The sequence below is a fragment of the Scyliorhinus canicula genome, chromosome 15, assembly GCF_902713615.1.
Source record: "Scyliorhinus canicula chromosome 15, sScyCan1.1, whole genome shotgun sequence".
Taxonomy (NCBI): Eukaryota; Metazoa; Chordata; class Chondrichthyes; order Carcharhiniformes; family Scyliorhinidae; genus Scyliorhinus; species Scyliorhinus canicula.
The window spans coordinates 83,893,178-83,909,727 of NC_052160.1; the positions used below are offsets into that span (position 1 = coordinate 83,893,178).

Genomic DNA, 16,550 nt, shown 5'->3' on the forward strand with positions numbered 1-16,550 from the left:
TAATGTTGCCTGTAAAAAGAATGTTATATTAATGTTTTGTGAGGAAGGGTGATGTGGTGATATGCCTATAGGCCACATCATAGTTGGATGGTGTGAGACCTCCAACTAGCGGTACAGACACACCATGCGGCCATGTGACTTGGGACCCGTATATAAAGAGAGGCTCATCCGGCCATCTACAGAACATGAGATAAAGGGTATTATGACGTACATGTAGCAGGTCAGCAGAAGGTGTAAGTTCTAGAGGAGTAGCAAGACTCCGTGATAACATGCTCTGTATCAGATTGTCATCCTACCACACACGACACAATAAAAGGATCTTGACAAAGGGTCATCTGACCTCGAAACGTTAACTCTTTTCTCTCCCTACAGATGCTGCCAGACCTGCTGAGATTTTCCAGCATTTTCTCTTTGGTGATAAATGGATCTTGGTTGGACAGTTCAAAGTGTTTGGTGAGTTCATCATAAAGTACAAGGGACCAAACACAACAACAACCACTGTGGATAACCCCTGTCGCCTTGAAGCCAGCCCCTGAACCGGGGGGGGGGGGGGGGGGGGTGGGGGGCCGCGGGGGCGGGGGGGGGGGTTGTGAACATGTCAGGAATCGCCAAGTATGTCAGGATGAAGGCGTCATGCACACTGCCCGATTATCAGACGCAGACGTGCATGATGCACATCTGATGGCCACATATCAGTCGCACATTCATCGAATTGAACCCTTTTTGGTTTGTGTAGAGCGGCCTGTCATCTGAAGGAGCTCATAGGGGGACATGCATCCCGTCAATCACCCCCTGGACCTGGGGCATGTCGGTTTTGGCGGCAAACCCCACTGCCTGGGCATCTGTGGCTCGGTCCACATTGAAATGGAGGTATTGTGCCGACCGAGTGTACAGGGCCTCCGTGATGACACGGATGAACCTGTGCACCAAGTTCTGTGAGACACCTGACAGGTCCCCACTCGGCACCTGGTAGGACCCTGTGGCATAAAGGTTCAGGGCGACTGTCCTCCCCCTTTCCCTTTTTTTTCATAAATTTAGAGTAATCAATTATTAATTTTTCCAATTAAGGGGCAATTTAGTGTGGCCAATACACCTATCCTGCACATCTTTGAGTTGTGGGGGTGAGACCCACGCAAACATGGGGAGAATGTGCAAACTAAACACAGGCAGTGACCCAGAGCTGGGATCGCACCTGAGTCCTCAGTGCTGTAGGCAGCAGTGCTAACCACTGCACCACCGTGCCGCCCGTCCTCCACCATTCCCCAACGGTGCCATGTGTGTCATGATCTGGCAGATATCACACTTTCTCCCTGCTCAGCCGAGTGTCCAATGGCATGCCCGGTCCAGCAGGTCCTTGAACAACAGGCGGGCCGGTACACGCGAGGTCTCATATGCTGTCTCCTTTCCACCTCCTCATCCTCGGCCTGTTGGGTGGCCAGCCCTCCATCCTGGGCAGCTGCCTCCCGTTCCTCTGGGGCAGGCTCCACTGTTGCATGCTCCGCTGCTGCAGCTTCCTCCTCCTTGAGCAGCTCCAGGGGTACCACGGCTGGTGCTACCGTTGCCAGTGGAACGCTCCATGGATGATGCCTGGTGCACTGTGAGCCGCGTGATGCGCCGCCGGCAGTTGCCGCGTGGTTGGGTGTTGGTGGTATGGCGGAGGGTGGTGTGGGGGGGGTGGTTTGGTGAAGGGTGGGGGCTGGGGTGGGGGGATGGGGGCACCCCCCATATGGCTGGTGTCACTCTGCAGAACCAGATGCCAGGATTGGGCTGGTTTAGCACAGGGCTAAATAGCTAGCTTTTAAAGCAGACCAAGGTAGGCCAGCAGCACGGTTCAATTCCCATACCAGCCTCCCCGGACAAGCGCCGGAATGTGGCGACTCGGGGGGCTTTTAACAGTAACTTCATTTGAAGCCTACTTGTGACAATAAGTGATTTTCATTTCATTTCAGTGGGGTGTGCAGCAAGATGGCTACCTTGCAGACCACCGCATTGGTGACCCCTGCCTGGGCACCACCCCGGTCCCATAAAGGGTCACCTCAGCCCCGCGGCCCGTTTCTCCATCACCACCCCCCCCCACCCCCACCCCCCCCCAATCTCCCCCCAACCCCCAACCCCCAACCCCCCCCCAACCCCAACCCCCCCAACCCCAACCCCCCCCCCAACCCCAACCCCCCCCCAACCCCAACCCACCCCCCCCCAACCCCAACCCAACCCCCCCCCCCCAACCCCAACCCAACCCCCCCCCCCCCCCCACCGGTATTTATCATAGAATTTACAGTGCAAAAGGAGGCCATTCAGCCCATCGAGTCTGCACCAGCCCTTGGAAAGAGCACCCCACGCCTCCACCCTAACCCAGTAACCCCACCTAACCTTTTGGACACTGAGGGACAATTTAGCGTGGAGCCTCTGGTTTATTCCAGAGCTGTTTGGAGGACTTGGGAATTCTGAGAGGGGTTGGGAATGCTGTGGTGGTTTGGGGAATGCTGACGGGAATGGGAATGCTGGGGGGGTTGGGAAATCCTGGAAATTCGTAAATGCTGAGGGGGTGAGAATGCTGAGAGGGATTGGGGAGTTCTGAGGGGGTTAGGAATGCTGAGGGGGGTTGGGGATGCTGAGGGAATTGGGAATGATGAGGTGGTGTGGGGAATGCTGAAGGGAATGCTGTGGGGAGTTAGCAATGCTGAGGGGATTTGAAGAATGCTGAGAGGGGATTTGGGGAATGCTGAGAGGGGATTTGGGGCATGCTGAGAGGGATTAGGAATGCTGAGAAGGGTTTGGGGAATGCTGAGACGGGTTGGGTATGCTGAGGTGAATTAGCAATGCTGAGAGGGGCTGGGAATGCTGAAAGGGGTTGGGGAATGCTGAAAGGGGTTGGGGAATGCTGAGGTGAATTAGCAATGCTGAGAGCGGTTGGGAATGCTGAATTGATTTGGGGAATCCTGACGGGTTGAGAATGCTAAACTGGTTTGGGGAATGCTATGGGGAATTAGCAATGCTGAGGTGGTGTGGGGAATGCTGAGAGGGGTTGGGAATGCTGAGGTGGTGTGGGGAATGCTGAGGTGATGTTGGGAATGCTGAGGGTAGTTGGGAATGCTGAGGGGATTTGGAGAATGCTGAGAGGGGATTTGGGGAATGCTGAGAGGGGTTAGGAATGCTGAGAGGGGTTTGGGGAATGCTGAGACGGGTTGGGAATGCTGAGGGGAATTAGCAATGCTGAGAGCGGTTGGGAATGCTGAATTGATTTGGGGAATCCTGACGGGGTTGAGAATGCTAAACTGGTTTGGGGAATGCTGAGGTGAATTAGCAATGCTGAGAGCGGTTGGGAATGCTGAATTGATTTGGGGAATCCTGACGGGGTTGAGAATGCTAAACTGGTTTGGGGAATGCTGAGGTGAATTAGCAATGCTGAGAGCGGTTGGGAATGCTGAATTGATTTGGGGAATCCTGACAGGGGTTGAGAATGCTAAACTGGTTTGAGGAATGCTATGGGGAATTAGCAATGCTGAGGTGGTATGGGGAATGCTGAGGTGGTTTGGGGAATGCTGAGGTGGTTTGGGGAATGCTGAGAGGGTTTGGGAATGCTGAGGTGGTGTGGGGAATGCTGAGGGGATTTGGGAATGCTGAGGTGATGTGGGGAATGCTGAGGGTAGTTGGGAATGCTGAGGGAAATTAGCAATGCTGAGGGGATTTGGGGAATGCTGAGAGGGGTTAGGAATGCTGAGAAGGGTTTGGGGAATGCTGAGAGGGGTTGGGAATGCTGAGGGGAATTAGCAATGCTGAGAGGGGTTGGGAATGCTGAAAGGGGTTGGGGAATGCTGAGGTGAATTAGCAATGCTGAGAGCGGTCAGGAATGCTATGGGGAATTAGCAAGACGAAGGGGATTTGGGGAATGCTGAGAGGGGTTGGGAATGCTCAGCTGGTTTGGGGACTGGAATGAATGGGCGCGCTCGGCCAATCATATGGTGAGCTAGGTGGGGGCGGGGCCGCGCCTCACGTGACTACGGCTATTTCGGTCGGTTGTGGCGCGAGGCGGCGGCCATTTTGTTTGAGCGCGAGACACGGAGCCGGTTAGAAAGAGCCAGAGAGAGCGAGCAGGTACCGGGAAACCCGCCCGACCCCGGGGAGGGGGAGGACAGAACAGAGCGGGAAACCCGCCCCAACCGGGAGACGGTGCGGGAAACCCACCCCAACCGGAAGACGGTGCGGGAAACCCACCCCAACCGGAAAACAGTGCGGGAAACCCGCCCCAACCGGGATGTAGTGCGGGGAAGGGGGTAAAGCCGATGGGGGTGGAGGATAGGCCGCGGGAGCCGGGACCTCGTTCACCGGCTGAAGCGACGATTCCTGGCGGTGAGCCACTGCCCCAGTTTCCCTCAGCGACTCCCGGGCTCGGTGTTTTTTTTTTGGGTGGTGGGAATGGGGAGAGCGAGTGCGGCACAGCCGGGTGGTGGGGACGGAGATCGGGTGGGGCGCGGCGCTCTGGCAGCCATTTTCTCCGGGCTGAGCGAGAACAAAGGCGGGGGAGAGCTTGAATCCCCGGTCTGTGGGGGAGCCTGCCCGGGGCCGTCGCCATGCGGTTAGACCCCGGCCTTTGTCTCTCTGAATCGCATCAGAGCCGAAGAAAGACTTTGCCCCACGAGCCCTGAATAGCTGGGATGTTTGCCAAGGTTTGCGATGCCAGTAAGCTCACGGTGACCAATCGGCTCCTCTATCCTGCTCCAACATTTAATAACCTCACCTCATTTCCCAGTTTAATCAATGGAGAGAGCAGAGACGAAAAGGTGAAGAACATAAGACCGCGCGGAAGAGGATTCACAAACCCTGACTCTTTGTCATCAGAAACCTCTCCAGCTCATCCCAGAATATATTCCATGACCCAGCCAGCCTCCACTGCTCCATGGCAAACAGAATTCGAAAGATTAATCCCCATCTGAGACTAAATTCCCCCATTAATTTCTTAAATCGGAGGCCCCTTATTGTTTCCTTGTTCTGGAAAGCCTCAAGACGAAACATCTTGGCATTCATGTCGAGCCTTTTGTCACCTTGGCTAAATTCTGTTCTGGTGAGAGCCTAAATTGAGTTATGTGATGACACATGTTATCTCCAGTTTGGGGCTTTCTTAGTAAAGGCTGGTCCCACCAGCCTTTGTATCCACAATCTGTTCGCCTTTGTCTGCCCGCTGTTACACTATTTTGAACAGATTTGCCTTCAACCGTCTAACCTGTAGGTTCAGTTAGGAGGCCCGGGGCTTTGTGCACAAGAGTTTTTGAAACTCATGGTCTGTTTGTGCATTCCAACTGCCAAAGCTTTGCTTTGGAGAGTTTTACGATCATTTCCACAGATACTGGTCTGGAATTACTTGGTTTGTAGTGGTTTCAGCATTCCTCCTGTGGGATAGTAACTGTTGTACTGCTTTCATAAAACCCTTTCTGTGATTTTAAATGGCTAAGTAGTGCAATGGACAGAACTAAACTGTAGGACACTTCATACCAACTTGCTAAATGTTGCGACTAGATACAACATTTTCTGCGTTGCTCAATATCTCCGAATGCGTCAGGATTAGAACAGGATGCCCTTTGATGTCCTCTGTCTCAATACTTTGTGTTGTCAGACAATTCCAAATTAATTCCTGAATTATTTAGTATTGCTCATTCTGCTACCTATTTTTGATGTATTACATTACTGTATTCTGTAGTTTGTCTGGAATATCTCCAGGATTGACACTTGGCGGCAATTCTGTTATCTGAAATGAAGATTATTATCTGAAATGAGCCCAAAAGTTGTACATTAACTTCTCATATCCCATGTTCCAGCCATGAATCATGGTTCATGTCCTTTAGATTGCAAGGTATATGTTGGAAACCTTGGAAACAATGGGAACAAGACAGAATTGGAGAGATCATTTGGATATTATGGCCCACTACGCAGTGTGTGGGTTGCCCGTAACCCACCTGGGTTTGCCTTTGTTGAGTTTGAAGATCCACGTGATGCTTCGGATGCAGTCAGAGAGCTCGATGGAAGGTAATTATGTCTCCAATGTTGGCTTCACCTATCAAGCTATTTGCAGCTTTTATACTTATCCTGTGAAAGAGTCGGGCAGCAGTAAAGGTCACTGCCATGTTTACTGTCAATGGAGATTTCTGTAATGTTTGGCTTCTAGGAAATACTCCATCTAATGGCCAGAATGAGATAGCAACCAACAGCAATGACCAAGTGTCCATTTTGTGTGACTGCAACTTTGAGCTACTTCTCAGATAATATACTGCAACATGATAGCAAGGACTGATTACGGTGACGAGGTTAAAGCTGTGTATTAAATGATACGTTAAAAAATAAATTTAGAGTACCCAGTTCATTTTTTCCAATTAAGGGGCAATTTAGCGTGGCCAATTCATCTTTGAGTTGTGGGGGTGAAACCCACGCAAACAGGGAGAATGTACAAACTCCACACTGACAGTGATCCAGGGCTGGGATTGAACCTGGACCTCGGTGCCGTGAGGCGGCAGCACTGTGCTGCTCTTTAAATGATACAACTTTCGATATTTATACATAATGTTTTCCTTGTTCCAGCCTCTATTTTTCCCACTCATCACCAGTAACATTTTGCAGTTTAACTGACTTAAGTAAAGCATTAGAACATTTCATTAAGCTGTCCAAAAAGTAGCATTTATCTTAATTATTTGGATTTGAGAACCATACAGGACAAATCAACCCAGAGCCATTTAAAATATTACTTTTCTTTATTTGTTCTTGGGAAGTAGGCATCGCAGGCTGCCAGCATTTATTGCTCATTGGGGCACTTAAGATCCAACCACATTGCTGTTGGTCTAGTCACATGTAGGCCATGGATGACAGATTTACTGGTCATTAGCCTTGTAATTCAGATTTTTTTTATTGAATTCAAATTTCACCATCTGGCAGGATTTGAACCCAAGTCCACAGACCATTATTCTGGGTTTCGGGTTTACTAGAACAGTGACATTACCACTTAAACCCCCCCCCCCCCCCCCCCCCAAAAAAACAGTCGATGCCTTGTGAAGACTTTGTCACTGTTAATCTGACCACACATTGCTATGTGACTTGTACATTGAGCCATGCTTCAATTCCTATATCTACTTTGAGAATTTGAGTTTGGTTGTAAAATAACACCTAGTAAACCTATTATAACACTCTGGATGTAAGTGTTTATGGATAACTGCCACCGTGTTTGCAATATAGTTGCTGTATTTGCCTTGTTTAACAGTCATTCAGGCCTATACCATGAATTTCAGTTTCATGAGTCAGTTGATTCAAAACCTGGTTCCATTAATCTTGTGTTTCAATCATTTGAATGGATGGGACCTTTTCTTGCACAACTACGTTTATTCAAAATTACAGGTGGTTGACCTTGTATACCATATCAAATGTATTGGGATTCAATCAGTATTTCTTTGAGCAAACCGGTCTCGTGTATATATACCTGATAATGTAACAATTCATTGCATCTTATAGCATTCAACATAACCTCAATATTCTCTGCCATCACAGAAGTACCTGCTACTTCGTTTTGAACTTGGGTGTTGTCCATGGAACTTGAACTGCCCATATGAGTGACCATGGATGTTGGGCAGTAGGGTAGCATGGTGGTTAGCATAAATGCTTCACAGCTCCAGGGCCCCAGGTTCGATTCCCGGCTGGGTCACTGTCTGTGTGGAGTCTGCACGTCCTCCCCCTGTGTGCGTGGGTTTCCTCCGGGTGCTCCGGTTTCCTCCCACAGTCCAAAGATGTGCGGGTTAGGTGGATTGGCCATGCTAAATTTCCCGTAGTGTCCTAATAAAAGTAAGGTTGAGGGGGGGTTGTTGGGTTACGGGTATAGGGTGGATACGTGGGTTTGAGTGGGGTGATCATGGCTTGGCACAACATTGAGGGCCGAAGGGCCTGTTCTGTGCTGTACTGTTCTATGTTCTAAATAAATTTACTAGACCAGGAATTATGTGTCACATAGACCAGGAATTTTAGTTCACGATCCTTTTGAAGCTATGATATCTTCTAAGGTGGTGTCCTTGCTATATTTTGATGGATAAAGGGGGATTTTTCATATCCTGCCACGCTACCAATAAATCTCATCATGTTTGCGCACATTTTTTTTCTTGTAAAAATTATAGTTACCTAACGCTACTTAAAGTTTTCTTGAATTGAGATTTGGTAAACTCTTTGACCATTAATTCAGAGAGCCTTGGATAGCTGATGAACGTTGAGGTTGCCAATGGGTTTAATAACATGAAGCAACTACAAAAAGTACGGTAATTACCAGTGGTTTTGTGCTTGCAGGATGGGTTGCTGTGAAGTGTTTGATTGTATTGATTTTTCAGGAGTCTTTGTGGCTGCCGTGTTCGTGTAGAACTGTCCAATGGAGAGAGACGCATTCGTAACCGTGGCCCGCCTCCAACGTGGCCCAGGCGTTCTCGTGAGGATTATCGCCGCAGAAGCCCTCCGGTCCGGCGCAGGTAACACCAGAAGACTTTGCCTTTTGATGTAGCTTTGCATGCAAAAATTCATTTTTATAATTATTGGAATTCTTTTCCATCTGTATAATTCATGTATTTGAGCTGTTTGCTTGATGTAACAGCTACTAGTGATGGGCGACATAGTTTTGAACAACAGCCTGAACTTTCCTGATGTGTTCAGTTGCATTTTAACGTGTATGTATATAGGGAAGGACTCAACATGATTCTCAAGTTTGTGGGTTGTCACCAGGGATGTCATGAAGATACCTATTTAAAAGGCACATTATCACGTGGATAAGGACTGCTTCCTTGTGATGCCAGTTGAATACCTGGTATCCAAGCTGCTCCGCATATATGGAATTGTCCACGTGGCGATTAATCTCAGCAAGGACTTCTCATGGCTATAAATGCTGTTGCTGTTAACAGTAGTAACTGCAAACGTGGCTATTGATAGCTTTGACTTAAAAGCAACACCCAATAGTAAAGCCAACTTTCCAGTGGTGGCCGTTTGAATAAAAGGCCTCCCATTGAGTTGCCCACACGATCAGCTTAGGTTGTACTTTTGTATGAGGAGGGCACCATGACATCCCTCGTTGCCAGGCCCAGTAGACTTTGTGATTCATCCTCAAAGCTGGAAACGCACCACGTGTAAATGAAGTGGCCATCCGCTCGTGTGTTGTGGTAAGGCTATCGCCATTTCTGCTCTGGCACTGCTGGTCTAATAGCTTTAACTTTTGCTTATTCATTTTACAGTGTCAAATTATTTTGAGCTTTGGTACTAAAGCATTGCTTGCAAGGAGATCAGAATTGGTCAGTTGGGGTATTAAATTGAGACCATGCTTTGAAAATGGAAATAGTTTCACTCACAGCCTTTTCTAAATCATAATTAACATTTGAAGAGCTGCTGGACTCTCGTGGTAAAGAATTTAATTACCATCTTCAATTATCATAATCTACTCCTCAATCTGATTTATCAGCCAGTTCACGTGCTTCATTTGCACATTGTGAAATAATCTACCCTCATTTAGCATGTAAAATGAATGAACATGCCGACCATTTCTGTACCTCCAGAATCGATTTTTTTGTACTATTGCTGCACCGGCATTCCCTTTACCCGAAAAAAGTTGGAAAATCTGAGGAGAAAGTTAAATCCAAATTGTTTTTCAAAAAATGAGTTTCCTATTAGGGAATGCTGGGAAGTGTGGTCTTTGGGTTACCAGAGGTTAAGATAAAGATTTCCGAAATATTTTCAAATTGCAATTTCAAACTTTTCTGTAGCACAAGATGTTAATAGCTTAAATTCTCTCAGTTGAGTAACAGCGTCCAGACTTTATCTGAACCACTGGTTTGCTACGCTTACTAGAGCAGCCTGAAAGCTTATGCAGAGGGTGATAAGTTGAAATTATTTCTGGGGTGCACTGTTGCCTTGTGAAGGTACATTGGGGCTTATTGTGCTCCCAACCTGGGGTTCCTTCTGTGCTAGTTTTGTTAACTTTGAAATTGACACTGGAAGGGCAGACCTTCCATAGTGTGGAAGTTTGCTGGCAGTAAAGTAAGTGGACCTGTCTGTCATTAACAACCCATGGCTGGAAGTTGCCTGTTTAAGCTCAATGCCATAACACAGGCAAACGCCTTCATTTTGGGGTTGCAACTGGATTCTTGACATCCAATCATAGCAATGTTGACGCATCTCATCCCCTGGTGGGGTAAGAATTCTGCTTTCACAAGGAGGAGCACTGTGCAGGTTAGTGGCACTTATTTCTTATTTATATTCAGAAGGAACCCCTAATTAGTAGATTTATAAATTGCATAGCATGTTGCTGCATTCTGGCCAGTTGCAATAAGATTGATGCAAAGTGTTTGTATGGTTAGATATTGCTGTTTTGCATTGTCACTCATCACTAATGGCTAAACGATTTAATCAAGATTGGTTTTACTGATGGCTTGTGTGTTGCACTATTTATTTTTTAAAGATGCATTTTTATCCATTTATTTATATATTAATAAAAATGAACCCCCTTGCAGAGTCACCATCATGCCTCTTCTCACCACCCTTCGAATCTACATTAGCCAGTCAACTAGCCCTTTCAGCGTCATGTGACCAGCGCGCCCCAATCAGCTTGGCTGGTGTCGGTATCACATGACCAAGGCATGTCCAGTCGTCAGGTTGCACCACCGCCCTTTGGTTCCCAAGCATGCTGTTTCTCAGCCTCTTCTCCAACCATGACCAATCGGCAGCGGCTGCCTCAACTGCCCACACATTTCTGGTCAATCAGCTGTTTACTTTACTCGTTGTCTCCACAACAGCAGCCGAACACTCAGCATTTGTCTCAGCAGCCTTCGACTAAATAAAAAGCAGGAAAAAAACCACTACACCCCCCTCTGCCAACCAAATACCACGCATCTGGCAAACCTTTTCAGCAAATTCTACCTGGCCGTCAGTCCGGCAGCCTCACCTCTCCATTTCTAGCTTGTTGAAAACCAAAAGACTAGTAAGTTTTTCCTGCTTTATACAATAGTCTACTGCTGGTATAATGGAGTAAGCTTTTGACAAGGTAAAGAGACTACAGTGTTCTGTTAGGGGCTGGCTGTATAAGGACTAAATTTAACTTTTGTTTTAAAAAAAATCTTGTGTATAGTGGTAACAAGAATTTTGTACTTGGGCTCTGAAATATATGAAATCTTTATAGTGTAATGTGCTTTGTTCAACTATGCAATTGTACGTCGGTGTGACACTAGTCACCTGTTTTCAGACCCAAGTGCAAAAACGTCTTAAATTGGGCCAGAGTAACTCTGAAGGGACGTGTCATTTGTCGGTGCTGTGAAATTGAGGGAAGAGTTGAGAATCGGTGCAGCATTTTAAGATTTAATAACATCACCTAGCTCTCATTGCTATATCAAATATCTGATCTTTGTTCCTTAGTTTGGCCAACCATAGCAATCCTATTTTTTTTAGTTGACCGTAAGCTAAATGGTGCACAATGCAACCTTGATTCACTTGAGGCTCCAATTGATCTTTTACAAAAAGTTAAAAAGCAAGTTCCCTTGAGAGCTGGCCTGGCCCTGGTGATGGAAGTGTAGTTGGGATTGGTGTGTTCTAGAAATTGTAGGCTAACTGAAATGGATAGTCGTCGGTGCAGATAAAATACTGCATGGTGGAAAAAATCTCAATTGGGCACCTGGCTGTCCAATAACCAAAAGTGGTGCCTGAGCCGCATTGAACACAGTGGCCATGTGGTGTCAGCTGTCCAGCAGTAGCCATCTTGGTGATATTGACGTCCTAATTGCCTTTTCTCCCTTTAAAACTCAGCCCTGGATTTTTTCCACTATGAGGATGGTGCACAGTAGTGGCTTAATCAGGCAGTGGTTTGTTGCTAATTCTGTACAATGCTATCAATCATCTTTATCTGGGAACCAGTAGTGTAAAAATGCGTGAAATTTTGACGCTTTCCATATTGCTGTTGGTGGGTAGATTTTGTTTCATGAAGGTGTCCAGTATTGGCTTCTCAATTCTCAGCAGCCCTGTTGTGTGAAATTGTCTGAATGGCCTGTTGACGTCAAAATTGACATTGTGTTAGTAAGCCACAACTGTGTACATTGTGTCCTCAATTAAGTAAAGCAGGTTAATGTGCAATTTATTGAAGATTGACAAGTCAGGTCTGCAGACACTGCAGTGGCCCATCGAATTTGGAATTAAAGCCAGTGAACCCAAACAATTCGGTGTTAACAGAACACTTTTCCATGTGGGTTTAAGTATGTACGGTGTGTTAAGTATTGCAGCTATGTATCCTCTCCATTTAAACGCTGTGCCAAGAGGAGCTGTTTCTTGCACCTTAAGTTGCACGGATAGAAATCTTGCAGGTCAATCACCAGTGCAGGGACATCTGTCTCTAAGTATTTGGGAGCCTGTCAACCAAACTAAAATGGTGAATGAGTCTTTTTGAGCTTTCCTGTAGCTCTTTGAGGGCCTCTGCTGGCAGTAAGTGCCAGGAGCATTGCTGCAGATACTGGCAGCACACGTAAGGTCCTGAATGCTTACTGATCCCTGATCAGTACACTCATGGAACACTGTCCATCCCTACTGCTAATTTGTAGGTTCCGCTGTGTGCTGGTAACGTATTCCATTGTAGCAAGAATCTTTTAAGCATTCCTTATTATTGAGGTTTGATTACACCAATGCAGGGTTTTCGGGAGAGGATTTTTCATTGTGTGGGTCCACCAGCATCTGAGACCAGCTGATCTGTTACTTACTAATTCACCAAATGTAAATTTGTAGTTGGATTTCCTCCCCCTCACTGGTTTGCTTGTTCCTTTTGTGTACAATAGTTGACCCAGATCTCTTTCTTTGCATTCAGCCTTTTCATGTTTTAAATGTTATATTTTTTAAAATAACTGGTTGCATTTTCTTGTGTCGAGTGAATTTGCTTATTTGTGACAAGTTTTTATTAAATTTATTTAAATTTCTGCAACACTAATAGACACCAGGTTATATGCCCAGTAATGAGAACCCTGCAATGGTGTTCAATCATCTTCAAGCTTCATCGAGGTATCATGTTGCATAGATTAATTTTAATCTTGTCAGATTTTTGTGCAGGCGGTTTGTTAAATTTCAGGTACATATGCGTTTAATTACCTTTACTAGTGAGCCGGGATTATTGGGGCCAGCTGTGGTCCAGTAGGTTGGTACGTGTACCGGTCATTGTGCAGGGACGGCAGTCAGTTCATTTCCTAACTGATCTCCCTTCTCGCTTGTAGATCTCCACCTCGCCGAAGGAGCTTCAGCAGGAGTAGGAGCAGGTACGGATCTCACTGCTTGTGGAGTCTAAAACTAAATGAACCATGCTGATTGATGGGAAAGAAGCATCTATCATTGGTCCTTCTCTAATCTTCATAATTATTCACTTGCTCTTTTGCTTTGCTGTTCTAGTCACTTTATCCTGCATGTTTCTCCTATACATTGCTACCTCTGTTGGGATTTGACATAGCACATTGGCTCCTACTCCAAACTCTTATTTTTCTTGACTCAAGAAGTCACATTATACTTCAAATTGGAAAGTTCTGTGTTAATTTGTTGGGGGGGGGGGGGGGGGGGGTCTTGACAGAATTGTCAAAAGTAGGTGGTAATTTATGGAATATCGCTTCTATCCTTGCTACAATTGCCGTATTAAATCATTTGGGCAAAATAGATTCCATAATTGCTTGTTACCAGGATGTTAGGTCACTTCCAGTGCAACAGTTTGGGGGTGGTGAGTGTGTTTTATAATAGGGGGAGCACTGCTCCTTTATGTTTCATCAGTGTGTCAATTTACATATTGGATGCTTTACTGGGTAGAACAAAGATGTTTACCAAAATAGTTTTTTGTAGATCTAGTAACCTAATAACACGCTTTAATTTACTATAGGTCCCTCTCGAGGGATCGTAGGAGAGAGAGGTCCCTGTCCAGGGAGAGGAACCACAAGCAATCTCGCTCCTTCTCCAGGTCTCGCAGGTAAGTTTGAATGGTGTGAAACTTGAGTAGATTCGTTTTGATTTGCTGTCTGGGAAAGCCATCACAGTAAAACTTCCAGATATGCACTGAGAGAAGTGCAGTAACCGATAGAGACAGTTGGAAAATGGGGAGTAGGCGCGATAGCTCCTTGTCTGTCGTGGGCGTAATGCGCTAAACAACCACCTTCCTAGTTTAAAATTTCTGATTAATACAACTAAAATGCGACTGTTATGGTAAAGGAGGGTTGGTTCTTTCACCTTGTGTATTATCTACGGGTTTACAGCACAAAGTGATTCTGTTTCCATTTACGTAGCTCTAGTTAGCTCTTAATGCTGCAGGACATGGGGTAGGACAAGATAAATCAGCCAGTTTTGGATCCTAATTGCTGTAAATTATAATATAATTATTATATTACATAATTCTAATGGTTTGTATTGGGATAATTGCATCCTTCTGATTACTATCCCAGAATAGTCAGCACCTTGGGATAGCTTAGTGTAATTTTAATAAATGTTTGTTGAAAGCCAGTGGTACTCGAGCACAGGATGTGATGCAGAATATTGTCGAGTGGATGCTCTGGTTTGGTGTTCAAAGGACACAATGGAATCTTTTTCGGGGTGCTGTGTTCTAAACCTTATTTCTCTTTTTTTTAGCCGCTCCCGGTCAAACGATAGGAAGTAAATCTGAAGCAGAGTGGCTTTTGTGAAGATCCATGTACAGACTTGTCGGAGTTGTTAAGAATGTGATTTGCATTTGTTTAATAGACTCGAGACGTGTAGTCCATTGCATTTTTTACCCTATTTTAGCTGTTCATTGTCTTTCTTTTCATGTATTCTATAATGTAACCAGTGATGAGATTTTCAGAAACAGAAATTGTCAAACCTGTGAATTATGGGCAGAGTTAAGCTTTTTATAAAGGTGGAATTGTATTGTGGGCAGACCACGGATTGCTTACCCTAATCTGTTTTGGGATTCCAAAAGCTTACCCCATCTCCAGCAGATCTAGTGGGAATGACCTCTCCTCTCTACCCCCCTTCCCTCCCCTCAACCCCAAGTAAATCTCACCAACAGCAGTTTTAGTTCTTTCTTGGTTATTGGCAGATAGCCATTCTAAGCTGGTCGGCATTTTAATACATCTGTGGCATTGTGCCATGCCATCTGGGGTTATGTGCTGAAGTGTTTTTGTTTTGTATTTACTGTTATTTTTGACGCGTATTTTCTAAAAGGGCCGCAAGCAGACATCTAAACTTTGGCTTGCTATTTGTAAATCCTGCATTTGTTAGTTTGTGGTTCGGTTATGTGCAGTGCTTTGGGATGTCGCTGGGACAGGAATAATTCTGTCATGAACGTGTTAGAATATGTTTGTAATATTCTGTTGTGCATATGAGGAATGTGCTCTGACATTCAGTAGTCATTAATATTAAAGGATAAGGAAGTAGAGTCTTGCAGGCTTTGAGAATGCCATGTGGCCTGCTAGCTCCTCACCTGAAATTGGAAGAATTGAATTGAGACATTTAGGAAAATGCCATTTCTTGCTGCCAGCTTATTAACTTATCTGCATGAATATCGCAGATATTGGCCACTGGCTGCAGCCTGAGAGGTGTCAGGTATACTCGATAGAACTTTTGACCTGGTTAGCTTTAAGTTGTGTGCTCACACCCATGAGATTGGTGAGCTATTTCCTACGCTGGAAATGCTTTATGTTGAGTAATTTTCTCAATGCATTGTAAATATTTTATGTGGCTTGTTGCCCTGCCCTGACTGTATCTTGTCCATTAGTGATATGGGGAGGAGAATCTGGAGCAATACAATTTTCTCCCTTGTGATCCTGTTCCTGCCTTCATACTGCACCATTCGTGTGCTGTTTTTGTGACTTTCTTGAAAATAAACTTTTGGTTACACAACAACCTCTACTGCAGTTTCTTGATTTTTATGTTAAGTGCACTTGTTATAGGTGTGACCACATGACAGCAGAAATTACAGTTCTGAGACCTGTTCTCATGTAAGTTCTAGCTCCCAGAAACCCTTTGGCACAACTAAATGAGCTGTGACTGCACAAATCCTTTTTCATTGTTGCTGTTTTTAAAAAATAAATTTAGGAGTACCCAATTCATCTTTTCCAGTTAAGGGGCAATTTAGCATGGGCAATTTACCTACCTGCGCATCTTTGGGTTGTGGGGGTGAAACTCACGCAAGCACAGTGAGAATGTGCAAATTCCACACGGACAGTGACCAAGGGCCGGGATTGGACCTGGGACCTCGACGCCGTGAGGCAGGAGTGCTAACCACTGCGCCCCCATGCTGCCACTCTGCTGTTTTATGCTCGTGTGCAGTCTGTCATACATAATCCAGCAGGCAAGTGTCACCCAGCAGTAACAGTAGTGAAGGAATGAAGGACAGACAAATTAGGATTGTTCAGAAACCATGATCAGATGGGAAACGAGTCACATTAAGTTGGGCTTTGACTTAAAGGTTGTCACTTAGGGTTGTGACATGATCAGAGACCTGGCTTCAAGGGAAAGGATGAGCACCGCACCTGGCTGGTTTACAGGAAGTAAGCATAACTGGAGGGGGG

The 16,550-nt window shown here is 45.8% G+C and overlaps 1 protein-coding gene across 2 annotated transcripts; it reads left to right on the forward strand.

Moving 5' to 3' along the window:
* Positions 1–3,994: 3,994 nt before the first annotated feature.
* On the forward strand, positions 3,995–15,882 carry srsf3b (serine and arginine rich splicing factor 3b). Of its 2 annotated transcripts, none has more exons than XM_038819362.1 (6): positions 3,995–4,095; positions 5,814–6,021; positions 8,352–8,486; positions 13,242–13,283; positions 13,889–13,975; positions 14,629–15,882. In XM_038819362.1, exons 2-6 carry the CDS (start codon positions 5,816–5,818, stop codon positions 14,654–14,656), a joined length of 498 nt encoding a protein of 165 aa, XP_038675290.1. In that variant the 5' UTR covers positions 3,995–4,095; positions 5,814–5,815; the 3' UTR covers positions 14,657–15,882. The 2 variants fall into 2 exon arrangements, with proteins under 2 accessions (XP_038675290.1, XP_038675289.1); XM_038819361.1 differs by lacking the exon at positions 3,995–4,095 and adding an exon at positions 4,121–4,350.
* The last annotated feature ends 668 nt before the right edge of the window (positions 15,883–16,550 follow it).

Coding starts and splice junctions, on each gene's coding strand:
- srsf3b (XM_038819361.1), top strand. CDS start 4,284: ATGGGGGTGGAGGATAGGCCGCGGGAGCCGGGACCTCGTTCACCGGCT. Junction 4,351..5,813: donor TGAAGCGACGATTCCTGGCG/GTGAGCCACTGC, acceptor CCCATGTTCCAG/CCATGAATCATGGTTCATGT. Junction 13,976..14,628: donor TCCTTCTCCAGGTCTCGCAG/GTAAGTTTGAAT, acceptor TCTTTTTTTTAG/CCGCTCCCGGTCAAACGATA.